The sequence below is a fragment of the Prionailurus bengalensis genome, chromosome B1 (assembly GCF_016509475.1).
Source record: "Prionailurus bengalensis isolate Pbe53 chromosome B1, Fcat_Pben_1.1_paternal_pri, whole genome shotgun sequence".
NCBI lineage: Eukaryota > Metazoa > Chordata > Mammalia > Carnivora > Felidae > Prionailurus > Prionailurus bengalensis.
The window spans coordinates 169,071,015-169,090,373 of record NC_057344.1 but is presented as its reverse complement, the minus strand read 5'-3'; the positions used below and the strand labels follow the sequence as shown (position 1 = coordinate 169,090,373).

At 39.4% G+C, this 19,359-nt stretch overlaps 1 protein-coding gene across 1 annotated transcript in view; it reads right to left on the bottom strand.

The window, feature by feature from the left end:
• Positions 1-18,580, bottom strand: part of KCTD8 (potassium channel tetramerization domain containing 8) — a 253,847-nt gene extending 235,267 nt beyond the window's left edge. Inside the window, exon 1 of the mRNA XM_043572749.1 lies at positions 17,142-18,580. Coding sequence (XP_043428684.1) covers positions 17,142-18,102 — 961 coding nt within the window. The 5' untranslated portion in view covers positions 18,103-18,580. The remainder of the gene's footprint in view (positions 1-17,141) is intronic.
• Between the last annotated feature and the right edge of the window lie 779 nt (positions 18,581-19,359).

Below are 19,359 nucleotides of genomic sequence, written 5' to 3'. Positions count from 1 at the left end.
CCCTATTCTATGGTGTGGCTGGGAATCATTCCTGGAAGGAAGTTCAGGCTCCCAAAGCAATCTGTGTTATTATATTATATTATATATATCTGTATTATATCTGTATTATACTTAATAGGAAGTTTTTTCTAGCTTAAATTATCTAGAGTGGAGCCTGCTGTCTGTAACTAACACCTCTACAAAACAGGGGGAGTTTAAAAATCATCATATTTTTAAACTTTTCCCAGATTTCTTACAACACAAAGAGTTTGAAAGGAATATATTACTCTGCTAGGGCTGCAGCAGCAAAGTACCATAGACAGGATGGTTAAACGACAAAAATTTATTATCTCACAGTTCGGGAAGCTAGAAGCCCAAGATCAAGGTATTGAAGGGATTGGTTCTCCCTGAAGGCCATGAGGAAGAATCTATTCCATGGGTTCTCTCCTAGTTGCTGATGGTTACTGGCAATCTATAGCACTCCTTGTCTTAGAGATGCATCAGCCCGATTTCCACTTTCTGTGTTCATATGGTATTCTACCAGTGTGCATTCATGTTTATATCTCTATGCCCAAATGTTCTCCTTCTTATGACTCCAGTATTATTGGATTAGGGCCCACCCTAATGAACTCATTTTAACTTGATTACCCCTTAAAGATCCTGTTTGAAAATACAATCACATATTCTGAGGTATTGGGGATTAAGGTAGCAACATATCTTTTTGGGGAGACACAATACAACCCATAAAATACTGCATACAATTTAGCTATAATTTTAGCCATTATTGCCTCATGCTTCTACTGAAGTTGTAGGGTAAATCTGTTATTGTTTTTTTTTTATTTTTTTATTTTTTTACCAAATACTGAGTATTACCAAGCTTCCCAGTATGAACGCTAAGTACCAAATTATAATTATGATAAATATGGCTTGATAGTGGTAGCTATAAAACAGACAGCTTGAAATAACTAAGCTTACAGCCCAAACATGCTAACACAGGAACTAAAAACTAAAGTATTGTAATGGTTCTTATATGCCTTAGAAATACATCAGTCTAGCAGAAGAAATGTAAATAATTATGCCAAGCTACAGAATCTTAGATGTTGGACTTCCCAGCATATTTATCCATGGTTCCACTTACCAGTAACATTAACAACTGTTAAGTTCCGTACTTTCTTGTTATAAAACAAATATGTATCTTTTTACCACTGTCTGTGAATCATGCCATTACAGGTCCACTTGACTAAAATAAAAAGTAGGGGCACCTGAGTGGCTCAGTCAATTAAGTGTCTGATTCTTAGTTTTGGCTTAGGTCATGATCTTACAGATCTGGAGTTTGAGCCCCTGCATCTGGCTCTGCACTGACAGCATGGAGCCTGCTTGGGATTCTCTCTCTCTCTCTCTCTCTCTCTCTCTCTCTCTCTCTCTCTCTCTCACTCCTCTATCCCTCTCTGCTCATGCTCTATCTCAAAAATAAATAAACATTTTTTAAAAAGTGGCTAGAAGACATCTTCATTTTAATTTGACTAGATTTTTTTCATAGAAAAGAGGCAACACCTATAAGAAATATGACAAAATCTGGAGTCTTGAAAAGACTTTTCATTTCTTCAAGTGGTAAAATTTGTGGATTCGGGTGTAATACAGAGACCAAAAATATTATCACTTTGAAAATACTGAGTTTACTTCTAAATAGGCAAGTTCAACAAAACGTCAAGATCAATAACAGTATTACATTTTTATAAAACATAAGTCATTATTCAACCACAGTTCAGAGGGCAAACATTTTTAATTGCCTGCAGTGGCCATGGAGTTATACTTATGCTCCTCCAAAGAATTTTCATGTGTGGACACACACACACACACACACACACACACACACACACAATCATGCCTAAACACTTATGATCAAAAATTAGTATGACATATAAAAACCATATGATCATCTCAGTAGTTGCAGAAAAAAATTTTGACAAAATTCAACATCCCATTCATGATAAAAAATCTCAATAAAGTGGGTTTAGAGGGAGCATATCTCAACATAATAAAGGCCACATGTAAAAAACCCACAGCTAAAACCAAACTGAATGGTTGAAAACTGAGAGCCTTTCTTCTAAGCAGGAAGAAGACAATGATGTCCACTCTCACCACTTTTATTCAATATAGTATTGGAAATCCTAGCCACAGCAACCAGATAAGAAAACGAAATAAAAGGCATCCAAATTAGTAAGGAAGAAGTAAAACTTTCACTATTTGCAGGTGACATGAAACTACACATAGAAAACCCTAAAACCACCAAAAAAACTATACAAACTAATAAATGAATTCAGTAAAGTTACAGGATACAAAATTAATATACAGAAATCTGTATAACTATACACTAATAATGAAGTCACAGAAAGAGAAATTAATAAAACAATTCCATTTACCATTAGACCAAAAAGAATAAAATATCTAGTGATAAATTTAACCAAAGATGTGAAAGACCTATACTCTGAAAACTATAAGACATTGATGAAAAAATCTGAAGATGACACAAATGAAAGGATACACCAGGCTCATGGATTAGAAGAATTATATCATCAAAACATCTATACTATGCAAAGCAATCTATAGATTCAGTGCAATCCCTTCTAAAATATCAATAGCATTTTTCATAGAACTAAAAAAATAATCCTACAATTTGTATGGAACCACAAAAGACCTTGAATGGCCAAAGCAATGTTGAGAACGAAGAGCAAAGATGGAAGCATCACAAAAATCTCAGATTTCAAGATATATTACCAACGTGTAGTAATCAAAACAGTATGCTACTGGCACAAAAATAGGTACATAGATCAATGGAAAAGGACAGAGAGGCCAGAAATGAACCCACACCTATATGTTCAATTAATTTATGATGAAGGAGACGAGAGTATACAATGGGGGAAAGACAGTCTCTTCTACAAATGGTGCTGGGAAAACTGAGCAGCCATATGCAAAAGAATGACATTGAATCACTTTCTTACACCATACACAAGAATAAACTCAAGATGGATTAAAGACTTAAATGTGATACCTGACACAGTAAAACTCCTAAAATGAAACATAGGCAGTAATCTCTTGGACATCAGCCTTAGCAACACAGTTATGGGTATGTCTCCTCAGGCAAGTAAAACAAAAGCAAAAAAAAAAAAAAAAGTCACAGCACTCCATCAATAATACTGTAATAGTGATGTAGATCCAATGGTATATAGATGGCAGCTGCACTTGTGGTGAATATAGCATAATGTGTAAACCTGTCAAATCACTCACTTGTACATCTGAACTAATATAACATTGGTGTCAACTATATTCAAAATAAAATATAAAATAAAAATAAACTATGGAGATTACACTAAAATTAAAAAAAAAATTTAAGGAGAGACCATCAACAAAACAAAGAGGCAATCTACTAAATGGGAGAAGGTACTTGCAGATGATATATCCAATAAGGGGTTAATATCCAAAATATATTTAAAAATTATACAACTGAACACCAAGAAAAAATCTGATTAAAAAATGGGCATCAGACCCGAATAGACATTTTTACAAAGAAGACACAGATGGCCAACAGACACTTCAGATGATGCTCAATGTCAACCATCAGGGAAGTGCAAATCAAAACCACAGACAGATACTACTTCACACCCATTAGAATGGCTAGTACCAACAAGACAGGAAATAACAAGTGCTGGTGAGGATGTCAAGAAAAGGCAAACCTTGTGCACTGTTGGTGGGAATGCAAACTGGTACAGCCACTGTGGAAGACAGTATGAAGGTCCCTCAAAAACTTAAAAATATAAATACCATATGATCCAGTAATTCCACTACTCGATATTTACACAAAGAAAACAAAAGCACTAATTCAGAAAGACTCACATGCCCCTATGTTTATTAGAGCATTATTTACAAAAGCCAAGATATGGAAGCAACCCAAGAGTCCATCAAAAGATGAATGGATAAATAAGACGTGTTATATATACAATAGAATATCTCTCGGTCATAAGAAAGAATCAGATCTTGCCATTTGTAACAACACAGGTGAACCTAGAGGATATTATGCTAAGTAAAATAAGTCAAATGGAGAGAGCCAAATTCTGTATGATTTCACTCACATTTGGAAGCTAAAACACACAAAACTAATGAGCAAACAGATTCTGAAATACAGAGAACAAACTGGTGGTTGCCAGAGGGGAGGCTGGTGGAGGGATGAGCAAAATAGATCAAGTAGATTAAGAGTTACAAACTTCCAGTTGTAAAACCAAGAAATCACCAAGGTGAAAAGTAAAGCAGAGGGAAGATCATCAATAATATTGTAATAACACCATCTGGTGACAAATGGTGGCTATACTTACTGCAGAAAGCACTGAATAATGTATACAATAATCAGGTCAATACGAAGTACACCTGAAAGTAATATAACATTGTATGTCAATTATACATCAATATTTTTTTTTAAATGTTAAGAAAAAGAAAAGAAAACATAGGGAAGAAGCTCATTGACATTGGTCTTGACAATGATATTTTGGATGTGATACCCAAAGCACAAATAACAAAAGGAAAAATAAAGAAATGGAACTACATCAAACTCAACAGCTTCTGCACAGCAAAAAAAAAAAAAAAAAAAAAAAAAAAAAAAAAAAAAAAATTAACAAAATGAAAAAACAACCTACAGAATGGGAGAAAATTTTTGCAAACTATATCTTGGAAAAGGATTAATATAAAAAATATGTAAACAACTCAGTCAATGTAACAAGAAAACAAACTACAATTTAAAAGGGGAAAGAATTAAATAGACATTTTTCCAAAGAGGGCATCAAACTGGTCAACAGGCACATGAAAAATGCTCAACATCACTAATCAACAGAAATATGCAAATCAGGGCACCTGGGTTGGTTAAGCATCCCACTCCTGATTTCGGTTCAGGTCATGTTCACACAGTTGGTGAGATTGAGCCTCATGTCAGGGTCTGCACTGACAGTGTGGAGCCTGCTTGTAATTCTCTTTCTCCCTCTCTCTCTGGTCCTCCTCCACTCTCTCTCCCTCTCTCTCAAATAAATAAACATTAAAAAAAAAGAAATATGCAAATAAAAACCACAATGAGACATCACCTCACATCTGTTAAATGGCAATCACCAAGAATACAAAAGGTAACAGGTGCTGGCAAGAATGTGGGGAGAAAGGAACCCTTATACGTTGTTGGTATGAACATAAATTGGTCCAACTACTAAGGATAATAATATGTAGGTTTCTCAAGAAATTAAAAATAGATCTGGCATACAATCCAGCAATTCCATTCCTGGGTATATACCCAGAGGAAGTGAAAACGGGATTTTGATGAGATATATGCGAGTCCATGTTTATCACAGCATTATTCACAATAGCCAAGATACGGAAATGCCCAGCAATTGAATAATAAATAAAAAAGATGTGGTACATACACACAGTATAATATTACTCAGCCATGAGAAAGAATATACTGCTGTTTGTGACAACATGGATGGACCCTTAACATGTTATCCTAAGCAACATAAGTCAACAAGTACTGTATGATATCAGTTACATGTGGAATTTTAACAAGTTAAACCTGTAAAAAATGGAGTAAACTGGTGATTATTGGGGGATTGGTGGGGAGGCACTAAAAGTGATGATGTTTAAGGATACAAACTGAAACCAGTAGTAAATAAGCCACAGAGATCTAAAGCACAGTATAATGAATACAGACAATAATATTGCACTATAATTATATAATAAGATAAATATTGCTACACAGGAAATCATATTATAATATATAAGTGTATCAAAGTAACACATTGCACACCTTAAACTTAAAAAAAAAAACAGAAATCACTGGAATTGTATGTATGAATCCTTATCCTGCACCTGCAAAGAGACATCTTACATGCAGCTTTCACCAACCAGAAAAAAAGAGGTCAAAATATGGGAGCCTTACCTCTGAGTGGCTATGAACATCTGCCTTAGATCTCTCTGCTTTCTTCATATACCTGGACTTTCAACAACTAAAAAACTTACATTCAAAATGTGTAGCCTAGTTTCAATAGGAGCTGATGAGTTGAAAGCTAACATAGTTTCCTCAAAATGTGGAAATCTGTATTTAAATCCAATTTCTAGCCTAAAATTTTTGGCCAAGTGCCCAGATTCTGAGCAATGTTTGAGTCCACCTGGCGCTGTGACAATTTGTTCTCTTACACAAAACTGCTGAAAATGAAAGCTAAATGCATTCACAAGAAATATAAATATGGAGTATGAGGTGCTTTGCCTAGGGGCGCCTGGGTGGCTCAGTCATGATCTCCCAGTTCCTGAGTTCTAGCCCCGCATTGGGCTCTGTGCTGACAGCTCAGCCCCTAGAGCCTGCTTCAGATTCTGTATTCTCCTCTCACTCTGCCCCTCCCCTGGTCACCCTCTGTCTCTCTGTCTCTCTCTCAAAAGTAAATATTAAAAAATTATTTTAAAAAAGAGGTGCTTTGACTAAATACATCCTACAGTTTGAGACAATAACCAGTGAATACCAGTATTCCTGTTAATTGTGTAAAAATTGACCAGTGACTGGCACTCAACTTAGAAAAGTATATTTTTTTCCCCTAAGCAATGAAGAACCAACTAGAATAAACTTATTTTGATAATATCTTAACATTGGAGTACCTGGGTGGTTCAGTCGGTTAAGTGTCCCACTCTTGATTTCAGTTCAGGTCATGATCTCATGGTTCATGAGTTCGATCCCCACATCTGGCTCTGCGCTGTCAATCTCCTGCTTGGGATTCTCTGTCTCCCTCTATCTCTGCCCCTTCCCCACTCAAGTGTGAGAACCTGTGCACAATCTCTCTATCTCAAAATAAATAAATACACTTAAGAAACAGTATCTTAATGTTGATTTTACACTTATTAAGTCAATAATTTTTGTAAAATTTCACTAATGATGATGGGACCTTTTCAGAGCAATCTCGTAAGTATTGCTACCAATTTCCTCAAAAAGAAAAAGAAATCTGATGCTGAGAATTGGTACTGTAGAGAAATGGGAATAGTTATGTGATCTGAAGCCCTGACAACAGGTAACATGTATTGAGCATTTAATTTGTGCCTGTCTAATATTCTTCTGTTTTATTTTTTTTAATTTTTTTATGTTTGTTTATCATTGAGAGACAGAGAGAAAGAGAGACAGAGCATGAGCATGGGAGCGGCAGAGACAAGAGGAGACACAGAATCCGAAAGAGGCTCCAGGCTCTGAGCTGTCAGCACAGAGCCCGTCACAGGGCTCGAATTCACAAACTGCAAGATCATGACCTGAGCCGAACACTTAACTGGCTGAGCCACCCAGACGCCCCTAAGTGTTTTATATGGGTTATTTAATTCAATTCTCACAACAAACCTATGAGCATTATTGTTTCCCTCACTTTCCCTTCAGAGGGGAGATTATTTTTCCAAGATCTCAAAGACAGATCCAGAAATTGTCAAGGAATCTCACAAAGAATATTGAACCATTCATAGTGTTCAAGGTTTTCACTTCTTAAGAGTGGAAGATAACAGATTTTGGTATTGTCTACCCCTAAATACACTACTACTCTCCCTATTCTCCTTATACCAAAAATTGCAGCTGTATAATTATACCAAATGATGACAAAAAGCAATATATTATGAATTTCATCTATGCTCAAAGTTTGGTTATTATAACTAGTGAAAGAAATAGAGGTAACACAACTGAATGGTTAAATCACTCACTATTCTGGGGAAGAGAAGTCAACACTATATATTTTTAATTTATATTCTTTTGTTATATTTAACTTACTCTCCCCACCCTATGTAAATAGACATTAATACGAGAATGGTTATAGTATGGTAGTACTAACATTCTAAGTTACCTGCTGAACAAGATCAAACTAAATTTGGTGAATAAACACTGAAATAATGAGCATTCTATCCAGTATCATGAAACATGTGCTGTTATTGCCAGAAAAGCTGATTTATTTTTATTAACTACCTTGACACAAGGTTAATAAATATAAGTAAAATTGATATTGCAATACTGATCACAAAATACTAATATCTGTTAAGTGTCTTTTAAGGTACCTTTTAAAAACTAAGAATAGAAATAGCAATATAGAGTTATCCAGATCCTCACCTTTGCAAATACCTACAGGTATAGCCAGGTAATTCCTGACTTGATATTACACTATGATAGGGTCTGAACACATCTGGAGGTAGCAGCCACATCACATCTAAGATATTTTGAAAGGCAAATACTCAGCAATGTGGTTGCAGATAGATTGCAGCACAGAGCATTTGCCCAACATCCTTCATATCATTTAAATAGAAATAAATGTGTGTGGGTATGTTTACAATGCTAACAAGCTCATGTATAACATTATTTTAATCTGCCCCCTATTTTTGTTAACATTTTCTTTATTTTCATTCTTCATAAATGCCTGTGTAACCACTTCTCATGTCTTTACTCTGGCCTCTTGCTAATACACTAATACCTAATAACATAATTCACAGTTACATAAAGTTTACTAAGATCAGTATTGAAATGCAAGGTCTCTTTCATTCATATAAGTATGTCTTATCTCATGATGTAGCCTGGCATTTGCTCAATAAGCTCAATTTAAACAGAAGTGATACAAAATCTCAATTCAATAACTACCTTAATGGAACCACCAACATCTCTGGTTCATCCATTGATTTGTACCTTTATTCAAAAAACAAATACTTATTGAGTTCTTAATGTGTACTAGCAATTGCACTGGTTGCTGAGAACACAAAAGCAAGACTTGGTGTCAACTTTCAAGGAGAGGACTCATGCAGAAGATCCAGATGAAAAGAGGCTGTTACATGACCTAGCAATCCCACTTCTGGGTGCATAGCCAAAGGAAATGAAAACAAGATCTTGAGGAGCTATCTGCACTCCCCATGCTTATTGCAGCACTATTCATACTAGCCAAGATATAGAATCAACCTGAGTGTCCGTCAGTGGATAAATAGCAAGAGAAAGTGTAGTATATATGCAATGGAATATTATTTAGCCTTGAGAAAGAAAGAAATCCTGCCATTTGTGATGAATGCACCTTGAGGGCATTATGCTAAGTGAGCTAAGTCAAACAGAGAAAGACAAATACTTCATGATACCCCTTATACGTGGAATCTGAAAAAAACAAACAAACCTCATAGAAACAGAACAGAATGATGGTTACCAAAGGTTGACAGGTGGGGGAAATGGGGAGATGCTGGTCAAAGGGTACAAACTTCCAATTATCAGATGATTAAGTTCTGGGAATCTAATGTACAGCATTGTGATTATAGTTAACAACACTGTACTATATGCTTAAAAGTTGTTAAAGCAGACCTTAAATGTTCTCACTGCAAAAAAGGAATGGTAATTCTGTGACATGATAGAGGTGCTGGCAAATGCTATAGTAGTAATCATATTGCGATATATAAATGTATCAAATCAATATGTCCAATATGTCGCATACTTTAAACTTACTAAATGTTATATGTCAATTATATCTCAATAAAGTTAGGGGGAAAAATGGAATCTATCAGGAAAGGAAAAAAGAGACATGAAGGAAATTACATATTGTAGGACATTCAATAAGAACCCTGTACCTGGAGAAGTACAGAGACTAAACACAAAAGGATTCTATAGCAAGGAGTCACTCAGTGTTTCATGAGTATACCAAAGAATACACTTACAAAACCAACGGGTTAGGATATAAACTTGTAAATAATATGAGCTCAGCATAAAATATTTCACCTACTTTTGCTTTTGAAGGTGCAAAATACAACTAGCCTTGTAGAATAATTAGATTTCATGAAATACTCCCACACGGAAATGAATGATTGGACGTTTACAGCTGATAAGCACAAGACATGTGTATTCAAGTCTACAGCTAGAGGTTCACCATTACACTTAGAACTTATAAGGTAGTTAATCTATTGGAATGAGCTTGAAATCCTCTGAATAAAGTTGTTCTCATCTTTAGGCAACTCCTTGCAAAACCTCTGATGGGACAGCCTCTCACTACTAAAACAATGAACTTGATTAGAAAAGCCACCAGCACATCTTGCAGGATAGTGGCTGCTAGTAACCGCTGACAGTTCACTCAATACCCTGAAGTTAATTCAAAAGAGGGTTTAGAAATGATACCTGTAAATAAATACGAACTGAAGGGTAATATAAAATGCTACTTTCCAAGAACTTCAAATACACTTGTATATACTATATAAATATACATACAGACAGACACACACACATATATATGCATATACACACACACGTGCACACACACACACACACACACACACACACACCTTCCAAAACATGGCTTCAAAAATACCGAAAGTCAATGCCAGTACCCATCAGGTATTTAATACTGTTTTTAACCTAATTATTCCAAATATATAACTTAATGGCGTTAAGCAATATTCAGAACCAATAAACTATATAAAATTACCAAAACTTGATTTCAACTAAAATAGCCTCTTCATTATGCCACCTTCTAAGGAAAGAACATATAAAATGTGTTCTAATATACAAAGTGAAAATGAATTTTCTATAGAAAAGGAGTATATGACTACCTTAGCACTGTTCAAATTTGTCAGTTTATCAAACCTACAAATACTACTTGTTCTCCCAAAAAAGTGTTAAATTGAGTCAAATGGTTTGTTTTCTTTAATTTGAAAAACATCCATGAATATGGTAGCCTTAGTCAAAAAAAATTAACCTTTTCATCAAGTAAAGACATAAAACATGTAGTTACTGTATTCCTATGGAAATTTAACATAGATTAAGAAATATTTGATTCATTCATATGTAGTTCACACTACCTCTTTTTGCTTGTAGAGCTAAGTTCTAAGTACTGAGTGGACACTGAAATATACTTGTCAAATTTACTGAATGAAACAGGTATAATTTTTAAATGTTTAGGAGGAAGGCCTTCAAAGTAAGACAGAACCATTCAAATTCCATTTCAGCCCCATATAGCTCTATGACCCAGGGATGGTACTTAACCTCTTCAAGTCATAGTTTCCCAACTGAAGTAGTAGGGAACCAATGCCAAGTTCAAGGAACACTGTAATGTGCATAAAATACATCACAAAATTAGATATGTAGTAAATGTTCTTTTCATTATACAATCTGTATTTTGAAAAAAATTCAAGTTTTTTCTAAGCTTCTAACACCAAGATTAATTAATAATACTTTCTGGAGCAAAGGACATGTATTATACTTTTATTATTTAAGACATCAATAAAAATGTTAATGTCATGCAAAAGTGTCATTAGCTGTATTGAATGTGTCAAAAACAAGGACATCATACAAATCATTTGTATACTACAACCATAACTTTTAAAAAATATGTCTCCCGGAACGCCTGGGTGGCGCAGTCAGTTAAGCGTCCGACTTGAGCCAGGTCACGATCTCGCGGTCTGGGAGTTCGAGCCCCGCGTCAGGCTCTGGGCTGATGGCTCAGAGCCTGGAGCCTGTTTCCGATTCTGTGTCTCCCTCTCTCTCTGCCCCTCCCCCGTTCATGCTCTGTCTCTCTCTGTCCCAAAAATAAACGTTGAAAAAAAATAAAAAAAATAAAAAATATGTCTCCCACCTACCTATGAATAGAAAAAAGACTGGAAGAAAATAAATAAAAAATTATTAGCAGTTACTGTTGATGATTTTTTTATTTTACTTTTGTAAAATTTTTAAAACTGCATGTATCACTTTCATAATCAAACAAAGGCTACTTTTGAATGAAAAGTTGATCATTTTCACAGTTTCAACTCTTGTCAGTTAATAACTCATAAGAGTAGAATAGATAATAATTAATGCTTATTTTCATATAGATTATTTCTCTTTTTACAGGGGATTTTTTTTAACTAAGGCACACACACACACACGCATGAACACACACACACTGTGAATTCTGGTATTCTAAGCTACAAAAAAGGACTTTACCAAATAAAACATAATATCAATCAGTCTTTCGGCTTCATAATGTGAATAATAGTTGGTTAACAAGACACTGTAGAGGGTAGCAGGAAAAACTGAAGTCATAACTCTATAAGAAATGATCAAGTTTAGAGACAGTACCATGCCAGACATAAAAGTTCAATGCCCTTAAACAGGAGCCAATGCCATAGCACAGCCTCCAAACCTTTTGCACCCCCAGAATTTTGTCATTTTCTGTCTGCTTTAGCACTACACCTATTTATATGAAATCAGGACCTTGCTATTTTAAAAAGTTATCTGTTCCTTTTGCTTATTCTCCACCGACTCAAAAGTCATTCAGTCATGTGGATGCAAAAGAAATTTTCACAATATAATCATGAAAATAACTAGTAAGTCTTTAGAAGGAAAAGAACCAACTTTATAAAAAGTCATGAACAAAATTATTTTCCATACAACAGTGTTTGTAATAAAAGTAGGAACATTATTCTAGGAAAATAATATAAAAATGTAAAGGTATGCTTATAAATAGAATAACCTTTCAATGATATTTCCTAGAAAACTTTTAATACAACAGGCCTGCCAACATAGGACTGAAGAAGTGTTTGAATATTTTCAACTCAACTAGCTACTTCAACCCAACACAGTAAAATAAATCAGGATACATGAAAGAATAGATATAAAAGCCCATTCAGACAAATCAGAATTCATAGGTCAGTCAGTAATAGCATTAATCCCTAGATCTGGCACTCTCATATGTCAAAACAACAGCAAAAATATACCAAACTTAAAGAATATCAAGTGCATCCTGGAGAAGTGTATACTTTCACACCAAATATTACTCAACCAACACATGGAATACAAAACAGGAAGCGCTTTAAGAGAAAAGCAGTATTACCATTCTGTAAACACACTGATTATGAGAAATAAAGGATATATACAATGTTTATTCTAACTATGGGTAGTCTATGTATCACATTCCATGCCTATCACTATCTATTGTCTATAATACAACGTCAACATAAAATGCCTTGTCTTCCAGACATAGCTAAAAGCAGCCACAAGCACACTTAACAGACACCCTCCCTCCCCCCAAAACCCAGAAAGCACAAAAATCACTCTGCTTTCCTTCAAGAAAGGGCAATCTTTAGGGGCACCTGGGTGGCTGGTTGGTAATGTGTCCAACACTTGACTTTGGCTCAGGTCATCATCTCACGATTGTGATATGTGATTGTGAGATGGAGACCCACATCAGGCTCTGTACTGTCAATGCGGAGCCTGCTTGGGATTCTCTCTCTCCCCCTCTCTCTACCCCTGCCCCACTTGTGTTCTCTCTCTCTTTCTCTCTCTCAAAATAAATAAATAAAATTTTAAAAAAGAAAGAATGGAAGGAAGAAAGGAAGGAAGGAAGGAAGGAAGGAAGGAAGGAAGGAAGGACAGAGGCACCTGGGTAACTCAGTTGGTTAAGCGTCTGACTTTGGCTCAGGTCATGATCTCACGGTCCGTGAGTTTGAGCCCTGCATCAGGCTCTGGGCTGACAGTTCAGAGCCTGGAGACTGCTTCAGGATTCTGTGTCTCCCTCTCTCTCTGCCCCTCCCTCACTCACAGTCTGTCTCTCTTTCAGAAATAAATATTAATTTTTTTTTAAAAAAAGGACAATCTTCAGTATTAAAAGAGTAATATGGAATATGGTATCACTAGTATAGGTTCCAGAATCTAAAAGACTTGGTAAAATAACGAGTTAATGCTGAAAACAGATAAAAGTGTCCATGTAGCCAAATGAAGTTGGTATTAAATGTTTAATAGCCTGTATATAACCTTGAGCATTAGAACCCAATGACGTGGATACAAGCACTTAAGGAGATAATGAATCCAGCTCAGTGTTTGTCAGAAAATATTACCAAACTTTCAAGTCCTAGTAGAAAGCATTAAAACACTTCTTGGCTCTGAATCAGAAAAGGGTTCTGTTGGAGTTGATCCAAAAACACTAACTGTAATATGACTGGCAAACATAGGTGACTTGAACTTGGCCTAAAAATCCAAGTTCCGGGAAACAACTTGCTATTAAATTGGCCATGCCAAACTTTTAAAAGTTTATTATACTATCATTTAATTGCAAAATAATTTTCTAATTAACTTTATAATTAATTCAACCATACTTACCATAAAACAAAATTGTAATGCAATATTTACAAGAATAATAAAGTCTGTATAATATGGCTTATAATTGTAACTGCTGATATTTGGCTTTTATCATGTGTCAAGCACTGGTCTGAGCACTTTACATGTATTTTCAAATCCTATAAAATTGGTACTACAATCCCCATTATACAGGCAGGGGAATGGAGACTTAGAAGAAGTAAATAATTTAACCAAGATCACACATTCGGCAAATGGCAGTGTCTGGGGTTACCAGACCATTTGCCACTCTCTTCCCGTCTGTATAGAAACTTAGGGGCAAGTGGGGAGAGGGAGGGAGGAGCTGAAATCCATATTTCAGCCTGTAAACAACAATTCTACAGGTTCAGATCATCTTCATACTGCTAATTTCACACATAGCCTGAATTTTTAGAGGTGTTAAAATGACTGACACATTAAAATAAATATTTGTTGAAGAACCTGTGTCAAGGGGGAAATAAAAGCTAAAAGACCCTCTTCTGCCACTAAAACATGGTGGACAAACAAGTTCATCCAATGATTTTGTTTTTATGAATAACACTGTTAGTCTTTGTAAACAGAGACTGCTAGACAAAATAATTATACTCTGTATATCTATATCATTACCTAAACTGAAGGAAATGGAGATACAAAAATTGTACAGTGTATTTTCATTGACCAATATTAAAAGAAATCCTGTGCAAAAGAACTTGTGAAAATTAGCTACAATCTATACAAACATAAAGTAAATGCATATACAATATTTCACATGGCAAATTGGCTTGTTTTATATTACATTTGCTTAGTCAGTGACTAGAATACCACTTCAGAAGAACAATATTTAACCTGGGATTGTGTATTTCCCCCCCAGAATAATCAATAAAGAAGGCTGTGCGTTGCTTAGATTTCTAGGACTTTTATGAATGAATCTCAGAGCTCTTTAGTTGCATGAGGATTCTGCAAAGAGCTATTCATAATATGGATATTTTATTTTGTTTAACGCTCCTTGTGGCTCCAGAGATGAAATATCCTCAATTCCAAATATCTCACAAATTACCTTATTAGTTAAAGTGTATGAGTTTCCAATTGCAATAAACTATTTTAAGGGAATGTTTTCATAATTGAGAGACAACCTATATTCTCTTCATAAAGTAATGGACATGTTCAAGTCCACAACTCTCAGAGAAAAAGGCCAACACTGAAAGATTTCAAAATGCAAGAATCTGAACTACTGAACATGTATGCTCATTTCTTCTCTAATAAAAACCACTAACCCCAAAAGAGTCAAAAGTTCATCTCATCTTCTAAAATGCTTATAAATATATCCACACTGGAATGACAAATGTTTAAGAGTTAAAATGGTAATAAAGGTCCCATTGATAAAGGATAAAATGTAAACAGTGATGCTAAATAATGTTTTAATTACTTTATGTTGAAGAGATCCCAATTTTATACAAGCAATAAAATATTACCTTCCTTTGGGCAGCTTTTCTATAAAACTTTTTGCTGTGTAACAAGTAACACTTTGACATAATTAAGACAATTAGATTGGTATCTACTACTTCAGGGAATTTTCTTTGCTTCTCTGCGAAATGATTTTCACAGGAAATCCAGCACCATTAAAAAAGACAATCTAATACTAAGGCCCAGTGTGCTGTGTTTTGTCACCCTATTTCCAAGGTTACTAGAATACACAAAGAGCGTGTTCCATTCAAGCTTGCACCTGTGGGGGAGGGAGGGCGGTGGAATAAATATGCTTTCCACTTCTCTAATCAAAATAAAGTACAATAAATTGTCTAGTTCCCAGTGAGTGAATTACCAAAAAAAAAAAAAAAAAAAAGATACAATTAAAGCTTTAAAGCTGGTCTAGTTCTACCATAGGCTGTCAATGATACTCTTCCTTAACTCTACAGGCAAGTTTTAAAGCTTCTTGTGTCTTGCCAAAGAAAAAACAAACGTCTGCCAAATGATGTTCCTGCTGCCATCCCAGCTGGCTTTTGCTGTGTCCAAATAGCTCTCTAGTTGTGGCCCTCACTTTATAAGCGTCACTGATTGCTGTGCCGGTCCCATCCCCCCCCGCCCCAGTGATACTTGGTGCAGTCCTTGAACTTGATCCACAGAGCCCCCTCCCGAAGCGCACTGCAAAAAGCACCACACGAAATCCTTTCCAAATCCTCGCTCCCATTCTCTCATTTCAGAAAACCACTGCATCTTATTCCCCCTGGGAAAGTGGACTCAATCCTCCTTTCGCACGTGAGGTGCCCAGAAAGGAAACACAATCACATACACATACACGCATACCCACACACAACGCACACACGCACCAAGTCCCTTCCTAAGCTCCAACCCTGACAGCAGCAGACATCCAAACTCTAGTTCCTTCCACCAGCTGCTGTTGGAAACCAGCAGTTACTGACAACTGGCGGGGGAAATCTGAGGTTTCTATGAGTGGATGGACTCCTCTTTCCCAAGAGCTGCCCTGGACCCCTGAGGATCCCGGTAGGCGCAGTCGCCACTGCTCGCGTTGCCCCCTTCCAAAAACACCGTAATTGTACGCTCCTGCTCCAGAAAGGCACCAACTGTATGTGATCCTGGCGGTGCGCGGTAATGCCTCGATGCTAAACTGCCCTCTGGAGGGACCTCGCTGAGACCCACATAAGTTAACCCCCAGGAATTCCGCGGAAGCAGGGAGAGGGGTGAGGACTCGGGCGCACAGCTTTGTGCTGCGTGTCTTCTTCCCGCCCTCCGCAGAAGGGCGCCCAGCGCCTCCGGGAGCAGGGCAAGGGGAGAGGGCGCCATCACTAAAGTTAAGAAAAAGGAATGCTTGGGAACTGCGTGTTCCGGAGTTGGTGGAGACGGGACTCAAAAGAGACGAAACCGTAAGTTGTGCCTTACAAGGGAAAGCCCTTCGCACTTAACTAGCTAACCAGCCCCCGCCGGGGACACCTGCCAGGTCCGGGTTCCAGCCCGGCTCAAACGCTCCGCGGGTCGGCGAAGGGGCAGGGAGAAGTAGGAAACGCGGACACTGGGAACTTACGGAAGAAGATGTACTCAGTGTAGCTGCTCCAGATCTTGTCGTCGCGGTACTGGTTGACGAAGGCGGCGGTGCCCGAGGAGTTACACGCCACCATGTGGAAGCCAGCCTCGGACAGGCGATCGAACGCCTGCTCCAAGTAGGTGAACTTGAGGTAGAAGCGGGACGTGTACTTCTCGGGCGGCCGGTCTGGGTCGCGGCTCTCGTTGAGCGTGTCCCCGAAGACCTCCTTGGCCAGCGCGATGCGCCCGCACACCATGATGCGCGCCACACGCCGGAACTTGGCGTCCGCCTGGTTGTCGCGCACCGTGGTGTAGGAGCCGCGGTAGCCGAGCGTGAGGAAGCCCGAGCGCTTGTCCGGCGCGCCGCCGCCGCCGCCGCCGCCGTGCGCTCCTGGGCCCGAGGGCGCGGCTGCCGCTGCCCCACGCAACAACAGCGCGTCGCTGCTGCCCTGGGAGACGTTGTCCTCCAGGTCGCTCTGGCAGCCCTCGTCGTTGAGTGAGTTCTGCTTGGTGACCTTGGGCGACAGCAGCTTGACCAGGTCGGTGAGCTGGAAGTACTCGGCCTCGCGCAGGAGCCGCTCCTTCTCGGGAAAGTGCTCCGGCAGCGCGAGCTGCTTGTCCCGCAGATAATCCAGCACGTACCTGAAGAGGAAGCCGTCCCGGTCGATGAAGAAGCGCGCCCGACTGTCTCTGGGCAGCTCTCCCCGGCGTCGGGCGCCGCCCCGGGGGCTGGAGGGCGAGAACATACTGGCCAGAGTGCTGTCCGGGACGCTGAGCAGCGTCGAGTGCTTGGTCACATAGACCTGACCTCCCACGTTCAGCTCCACCACCTCGGGGAAGGGAGAGGGCACGCAGGGCCCCGGGGCGGCGGCTGCAGACGCGCCGGGCGAGCTGGACGAGGAGACCATCTCGCTAATGGGCAGGATGGTGCTGCCGCCGCTGCCCGTGTCCTTCAACGCCATGGTCCCCCCGCCGCCGGCCAAGTGACACGGGAGAGCAGCACTTTCTCCTTCCCGAAGCCCGCGCCTTGCACCCCCGGCAGCCCTCGGCCTCGGCGTGCGCCTGGTGCGCCCTCGGGCCGGGCGGCACGTTCCTTCGGCCGGGGCGTCCCGGTTCAGGGCTCGGGGCAGCGGCGGCGGCGGCGGCGCCCAGGATCCATCGGGGAAGCGAAGCGCGCGGGAGAGGAGCTCCGCGGGCGCCGCGGCGGCGGTGGAGGCGCGAGGAGGAGCGGCTGCTCCTTTGGGGTGACGGCGGGGAAGTGTGAGGGAGACTTGCGAGAGGCTCTTAGGCAGCCGCTCGGCTCCCCGCGGGGAGGGCTGGAGGAGGGGCCGGAGCAAAGAAAACTCGCCGCCCTAGCAGCTTGCGAGCGCGCAGCGAGCCCCGGGCGCGGATGGTGGCGCTAACTACTCCTCGCAGCCCCGGGGAGGCGGCGCTGACGTCAAGCTCCGGACTGGGACCCGAGCCACAGCTGTCATTTAAAGAGATAGGCGCCAGCCGCTGGCTGCGGGGCTCCGACGCTAGGGGGCGGGGGCCGAGCTTGGAGGAGAGGCTACTTGGCAGCCAGCGGGGAAGAGCGCGCGGGGAACAGAAAACACAAGGGGGGGGGGGGGCGGGGGCGGGAAGGACAGCATCTCTCCTTCATTCGTTTCGTTCCGTCCGTCCATCCGTCCCTCCCTCCTTCCTTCTCTTCCTTTTCCTTCTCCACCTTACTTCCTTACCTTCTTCGCCCCTGTTCACCCAGTAAAACTAGTTGGGGGCGGGGGGGGGTGCTTTTTGGTTTTTGTTGTTGTTTTGTTTTGTTTTTGTTTTTACTCCGTTTAGGTGGAAAGTGGAGTGGGGAGCGGTGGGCGTCAGGGGCAGGGCGGGAAGGTTTGTATTACAGCAAAACTGAGAGGCTTCTAATCTGAAATTACTACAAATGTTGGCGTGCAAGCAGTGCGTGCAAAGACTGCGTGGCTGTGAATCTCTTGAGGGGCTTTTGCCATAGTTTTTGAAGTGAAGGGCGAGATGCCCAAACCTCTATTACGATCAGTTGTCATGATTGCATATTTAACTGCATGCACTACATATAACTGAAGAATCTTTAATATCTGATTTCAGGTCACAAAACTAATAAAGGATTGTATGTAATGTGACTTCTCTTCTTTCATCTTTTCGATATTTGATTCATAGTAAGTGCTTAATAAATGTTTATGGAGGAAAAGACGAAAACACGGAGA